This window comes from Equus caballus, chromosome 6 (assembly GCF_041296265.1).
Source record: "Equus caballus isolate H_3958 breed thoroughbred chromosome 6, TB-T2T, whole genome shotgun sequence".
Classification (NCBI taxonomy): Eukaryota; Metazoa; Chordata; class Mammalia; order Perissodactyla; family Equidae; genus Equus; species Equus caballus.
The window spans coordinates 82,706,370-82,713,625 of record NC_091689.1 but is presented as its reverse complement, the minus strand read 5'-3'; the positions used below and the strand labels follow the sequence as shown (position 1 = coordinate 82,713,625).

The 7,256-nt window shown below is 49.8% G+C and overlaps 1 protein-coding gene across 1 annotated transcript; it reads left to right on the top strand.

Moving 5' to 3' along the window:
• Positions 1-572: 572 nt before the first annotated feature.
• Positions 573-5,986, top strand: KRT6A (keratin 6A). Its single transcript, NM_001346209.1, is given in 9 exon segments — positions 573-1,194; positions 2,140-2,354; positions 2,695-2,755; positions 2,900-2,995; positions 3,117-3,281; positions 3,774-3,899; positions 4,721-4,941; positions 5,160-5,194; positions 5,308-5,986. Coding segments are annotated over 9 exon segments (1,725 nt in total). The 5' UTR covers positions 573-654; the 3' UTR covers positions 5,574-5,986.
• Positions 5,987-7,256: the final 1,270 nt, after the last annotated feature.

Below are 7,256 nucleotides of genomic sequence, written 5' to 3'. Positions count from 1 at the left end.
ACACAACTCCTTTGTCACTCTTGCCTTTCAATGGAGGGTTATGTCACCAAGGAGCCCCCATTCCCATGGCCAGGCCACCAGGAAGGACAGCCAGAGGCTCCTAAGGGACAGGTTCAAACATGGTGGAAACAACACAGCAGGCCACTTCTTGCTCAGCCCATTGGGCAAATGCCTATAAGCCTTGAAGACAGTCCCTCCCTGATGGGAAGGGTGGTGCTGGTGGAAGAGAAAACCTGTGTGGGAAGGGGGCACACAGAGGAGTGTCTGAGTAAGCAGAAAGAAGGGGCAATTATTGCAGATCAGTTCCTTGTCTCCTTTGTTTGAGAACATGACTAACTCATGACTTCAGTGAATTCATATCCAAACTTATTGTGTTGGGATCAAGTTAAGGCTGGAAGGCAGAAGAATTTCTCCATGACTACAGGAAGCCAAAGAGGCAATCTTCATATTTCATACCTATCTAGAGGCTGGGGTGATCTCACTGTTTGTAAAGCTCAGCCCTTCCCAATCTGCAAGCTCACCTTCCAGCACTGAGCCCAGCCCATTTTCATCCTATATAAACGGCTGCCGGGAAGCTCAGCTCACACACCTGCTCCCCTCAGCGCTGCCCTCCAGCCTCTCGCACTTTCTAAAGCCTTCTCATCTTCAGGAACCATGTCTAGCAAATCTATCAGGAAGAGCCAAACCATTACCCACCGCGGCTTCAGTGCCGGCTCAGCCAGACTCCCTGGGGCCGGCCGCTCTGGCTTCAGCAGCATCTCCGTGTCCCGCTCCAGGGGCAGTGGCGGGCTCGGTGGAGTGTGTGGAGGAGCTGGCTTCGGCAGCCGCAGCCTCTATAACCTGGGGGGCTCCAAGAGGATCTCCATCGGAGGGGGCAGCTGTGCCATCAGTGGCGGATATGGTGGCAGAGTTGGAGGTGGCTTTGGCTTTGGAGGTGGAGCCGGGAGTGGATTTGGTTTCGGCGGTGGAGCTGGTGCTGGCTTTGGGCTCGGTGGTGGCGCTGGCTTTGTTGGTGGCTATGGGGGCTCTGGCTTCCCTGTGTGCCCTCCCGGAGGCATCCAAGAGGTCACCGTCAACCAGAGCCTCCTCACTCCTCTGAACCTGCAAATCGACCCCACCATCCAGCGGGTGAGGACTGAGGAGCGGGAGCAGATCAAGACCCTCAACAACAAGTTCGCCTCCTTCATCGACAAGGTGAGCCAGGAGGACCCGCCCTCCAGGAGGATTTCAGAGTCCCCAAACTAGAGAACCACAAACGTCCTACAGGGGGAGACGAGGGGAGAGGGGTAAGGGGACCCAGGCTAGCTGTCCCCTGGGATGCCAGGTGGGCTCCATGTTGAGCACAGGCAGGAGGTGATGGACATCATCTAGAGATACTGAGCCTTAAATGTCCCTCATTCCTGCCTAGGAAGAATTCTCAACTTTTGATAACCTTGAAGCAGATATGGGGAAATGAGAGAATGTGATGGGCTGGCTTTACCTTCTGAAGAATCTAAAGATTAAAAAGAAAATTCCGGTGGAAACTGCTGTAGAACTCTGAGTGGGGAGAAAGAATGAAAGAAAAAAGGAAAGAAGGATATTATGGCTGGGTTAAAAAAAAGACTCAAAAACGTTTGCATATCCATAGAAATATTAATTTTATTTTAGAAACAGAGAATGATGATTAAACGAGGAAGTCTTTGAGGCAATTCATGCTTAAATGGGAAGTCAGATAGGAATCTAATCATTAATTAGTCTAGAATTTAATCATTAGATTCTAAATAGTTGATATCTCATTAAATTAGATCCTAACTAAATAGAAACTTTGAGATATATCAGGGAAATACTATTTTTAATTGAATTTGTGATTTAACTAGATTTGTGATGGCACTCGTTAAGAGAGAGAGAGGAATATTGAAGGGCACGGATAGGCTCCATAGCTCAGAGGGTGAGGAGTAGACTCAGGGGTAGGTTTCATCAATGAGATCTGTGGGGGGCAAGGAAACGATGTGGGGCACAAGACCTGTCAGCCTGAGCCTCTGTACATGCTCTGTAGAGGCCCAGCATCGCCGTGACCACCAGGCCTGCTTGGGGACCTGATAACTCACATCTCTTGCTTCCTTCCTTTGTCTGGCAAATAACCACCTTGTCTTCCTCCAGGTGCGCTTCCTGGAACAGCAGAACAAGGTCCTGGACACCAAGTGGACCCTGCTCCAGGAGCAGGGCACCAAGACCGTGAGGCAGAACCTAGAGCCTCTGTTCGAGCAGTACATCAACAACCTCAGGAGACAGCTGGACAGTATCCTCGGGGAGAGAAGCCGCCTGGACTCGGAGCTCAGGGGCATGCAGGACCTGGTGGAGGACTTCAAGAATAAGTGAGTTCCAGGAGGGACATGGGCTCAGTTTCCTGAGGTGCACAGTTCAAGACTATTGACCAGGACAGCTGTGGGCATGAATCCTAGAAAAACATGTCCACGGACATGAAAAGCACAATTATTGCCCAAAAGCAAACCCCAGAAGACAAAAGGGCCTTATAGGTGGATGGGGAGAGTAAAGAGGAAAATATTTAAGGACTCAAAAAATCATCTTTCAGGCTCACAGGCAGGAAAGCTCAATTTGGGTGTATCCATTATATGGAAGTTTAGATCGTAGGCTGTCTTTTCAGTATCATCTTCACCACCAGCTCAATTACACCTCATCCTTTTCTAATTCTAGATATGAAGAAGAAATCAACAAGCGCACAGCAGCAGAGAATGAATTTGTCACTCTGAAGAAGGTGAGCTGCTTGAGGTCAGGCGCTCATGTTTGTTTGCAGAAAGGGGTCCCTGCCCACATCAGACAGGAGAATAGTAGGGAGACTAAAAGATGGGCAGACTGGGAAGGAGAGCTCAGCTGACTCAACTGTTGGCTTATTCCATAGGATGTGGATGCTGCCTACATGAATAAGGTTGAACTACAAGCCAAGGTAGACAGCCTCACAGATGAGATCAACTTCTTGAGAGCCTTCTATGACGCAGTAAGCATCTCCACCCCCTTGGATTTACCCTGTGGGGCTCTGCAAAGGGTGCAAGACCTTGGGGTGGGTCCCTCTGTAAATGTCACAGGAAGAGATGATCTGACGATCTCGTGTTCCGCAGGAACTGGCTCAGATGCAAACCCACATCTCAGACACTTCTGTGGTCCTCTCCATGGACAACAACCGTAGCCTGGATCTGGACAGCATCATCGCCGAAGTCAAAGCCCAATATGAGGAGATCGCTCAGAGGAGCCGGGCTGAGGCTGAGTCCTGGTACCAGAGCAAGGTGAGCAGTGAGTTGGCAGCTGCTGAGGAACCCCTCTGCCCCATCTCTCAAGACCAACCAGGCTACAGGCTCGATGGGGAAATCGACTTCGAGGAAGCTGGAGTCCTCTCACAGGATGTGTTCCCTTCACTCATAGAGTAGACATTTACAGAATTTATGTCCAAGTCTTGTAAGTCAAACCAAATGCAGGAAAAAAGCTACCATAGAGAAAGAGCTAGTGATCTCTGCTTTACCTTCACTCTGATGCTGGCTCAGAAACAAAGTACAGACCCTTGCTGGTCCCAAAGAGAACTAGACAGGCAGTGGTCCCATAACAAAGATGGCCTGAGATCGGTGTACGATATCCAATGATCTTATAATGTCAACTCTTCCTAAAATCCCTGGTAGAGAAGGCATTAAGCCCAAGTTTAATGAATGTCTGATTCAGAAGTGAAAGTCACCTTTAGCATGTTAAAGCCCATATACACCGCCTTCTCTCCCTCTGGACTGCAGTACGAGGAGCTGCAGGTCACAGCGGGCAGACACGGCGACGACCTGCGCAACACCAAGCAGGAGATTTCTGAGATCAACCGCATGATCCAGAGGCTGAGATCTGAGATCGACCACGTCAAGAAGCAGGTACGCTGGGGGACTGTGGGGAAGAAAAGCATCATCGTCTCCTTAGTAGACCAGCAGGCACTCTCACCATCACTGGGAAATTCCTGGGCGCTGAGGGAACTGCAGGGAGCAGAGGGCACGCAGCTCCTCCTTAATGAGTTCCCACAGGTTAGGAGAGATGCATGCAAAGACTAGAGAAAGATACAGTCACGTGACAGGACCAATCCCGACTGATCAGAGATGTAAATACATAGTCTAGAGGCATTGAAAGGAGATGGCCTAATAAGGATGGTAGATTTGGGAATACAAGAAGCAAGTCGGGAAAGAAAAGGGCAGGCCAGTAAGTGAGGAAGAATGTTGCAGATCTGCTCAACATTCAATTAAAGAAAGCCAAGTAAAGACACAGGATGAAGATGAGTGTTACTCATAACTGTGAGGTGGTAGGAAGGCAAGGTCTCAACAGTTTGATGTGAAACTCATCACCTCACTGAGGATGTTTATAATTTTGTATAAGCTAGTCCGGCATCCATATGAGATTAACTAAAACTGCCACATTCAAAACAAACCAGTGAGTCCATTTCTTCCAATGTCCCCTGGTCTTATGTCTGCTGTGGTAACTTCCACCAGTCACCACTCATATCCTCGTGCAGGCTGGTTAAGACAGAGGCATAGGTTTTCTCAAGTGGCTCCCAGACTAGACCATGTTTGCAGAATTGACAAACTGGACAAAAGGAGTCATGAATTCTGGGTTCTGGAACTCTACCTTAATGGAAAACAAGAACCAAGCTTTGTCTCCTCTGGAAGCCTACATTGTAAGTTCGTTCTGCCTGTTCCCCCTGTAGTGCGCCAACCTGCAGACTGCCATTGCTGATGCTGAGCAGCGTGGAGAAATGGCCCTCCAGGACGCCAAGAATAAGCTGGCTGGTCTGGAGGATGCCCTGCAGAAGGCCAAGCAAGACATGGCCCGACTGCTGAAGGAGTACCAGGAGCTGATGAATGTCAAGCTGGCCCTGGACGTGGAGATCGCCACCTACAGGAAGCTGCTGGAGGGCGAGGAGTGCAGGTGGGTAATTCACACAACCTTCTAAACATCTGGGCCATCTCCAGGATGTCCAGGCAGTGAGCAAGTTTAAGGCACTCTAGTGGTGGCCATAATTGCTACTCTCGGAGAACTATTTAAAGGCATTTTCCCCACTGGCTATGCTCAACACCGAGGCTTCCTTCACTGGTCCAACGGTGGCTCTCTGAGGTCTCATGCCCTCTGTCTTTCCTTCCTCCTAGGCTGAGTGGGGAAGGCGTTGGACAAGTCAACATCTGTAAGTACTTTTCCTTGCCTCCCTCCCTTGCCCTTGTATTCTTCTGACTGGACTCAGGCTGGCAGAATGAGCTCACCGAGTCTTGTGTGTCCTTGTCCCTCTCCCGTCCACAGCCGTGGTGCAGTCCACCGTCTCCGGCGGCTATGGCGGCTCCAGCAGTGTTGGCGGTGGCGTAGGCCTGGGCGGAGGCAGCAGCTACTCCTATGGCAGTGGCATTGGAGGTGGCTTCAGTTCCGGCAGTGGCAGAGGCATTGGAGGTGGCTTCAGTTCCAGCAGTGGCAGAGGCATTGGAGGTGGCTTCAGTTCCACTGGGGGCGGCAGTTCCACCATCAAATACACCACCACCTCAACCTCCAGCAGGAAGAGCTACCAGCACTGAACTTCTGGCACCGGCTCTCGGTCCCACGCTGTCTCAGGCCCCTTCTCCAGCTGCATTGTCCCCTCCTCACGCTGCTTCTTCTCTCCTGCTTCCTACGTCTCTTACTCCTTCAGTTAGAACTGAAGTTGCTGAGCACCCTCCTTCCTCCTCTCTGCCTACACCTGCTCCTCCTGAGCTCCCACTGCTCACCATCAGAAGGTTGCTGCCTGGGTGCTACTCCAGAGCTGGCCAACTGCCCCTGGCTCCCACTGGCCCAGGGAGTCCCCGTCTTCCAAGTGTTGAGTTCCTCCCTCACTGTGGTCATGAAAGCACAATTGGCTAGTTCTGTGATGTACAGGGCCTGTCTCCCTGTGATGTTTCCTCTGCCCTCTGCTCTCTTCTCATTGCTAAATAAAAGCAGATTTGTTATATAATGCAATGTTTTATTGCCTTGATTTGTCTCCAGTGGCTCTTGAGCTTTTTCATCTGAGAAACACTGTTTCCTGAATGAAGGGTATTCCCACTCCCCACGCGCTCACTCGCCTCCTGTAGACAGCTTCAATGAAAAGCAGTTTGGCATCCTGACGTTAAGGATTTTTCCCAGATCAGTTTCCGTCAGTCTTTTTGGCTAGTGGAGTGGGAAGGATGTTGTCTATCATCATTGCAAAGTCTGTTTTCTGACAGTTCCAGGCACTAGCACCTTAGTCTCTCAGACTTGGTCTCTAAGACTATTTTCCTCCTACCCCAGTGGTCACCCATAAAGCCCAGAGAAACATATTACTGTCCAATTAGAGTAAAAGAACATTTACAAGAGATTAAGATATTTGATTTATTCTTACAATCACTTTCATGAGTAAGAAACTTGCCTGAAAACATGTGTCCAGAGCAATTAACTTGTGCACACTCCTGGGCTGACGTCATACTCCCAGAGATGTATCCTGAGGAAACTGTACAAATGCTGAAGGTGTATGTGAATCCCAATAATCTTGATAAGATGGAAATATGGGAACACTAGACATGGTCAAATTAACGATCCAAAGACTCAGGCACAAAGCTCAGATGCTGATTTCTCGAAGTGTGAAGGAAAAATAGGAATGGAAATGTCTTCCTTCTCACACCGTAATCCTCTCACAGTGACTCAGAGATGCAGAGTCCCTGTTGCTGCGAAGAGACGGTCCCACATCTTCTCTCAGGTGCGCCCTGGCCCACTTTGACTTCTATGAATGAGTAACGGAAAACTCGGGATACCGTGCAAGGATGGTCTGTCCATTTCTGCTTCCTGAGGGCCAGCCACTGTTTCCAGTCCGTTTTCTCCATGCGTCTCTTCCCCAGGCTCTCACCTCACAAGAGAAATGTTCATGAATTGATTTACAGAAGGTGTTTCTGGATCCTGCTGCATCAGTGTCCTGCTGTATTCACCTCTAAGCATCCCCCCAGGAACGTGGGCAGCCTCTCACCTTGGCCCCTCTTCACTTTGTGCCCAGAATTTCCCCAAGAGCAGACGGACGTGTGATGAGTGGTGTCCGCAGTCTAAGCCCACTCACCACACATACTAATGTGTGCCCACGAGTGATAATCGAAAGTCAAGTAACTGACTAGGAAAATTATCTAGGACATAGCAACACACCAAAAGGGGATTAGAACAGTGTATACACACAGTCGTGCAGCACTTAACGATGGGAGTACATTCCGAGAAACGCATCG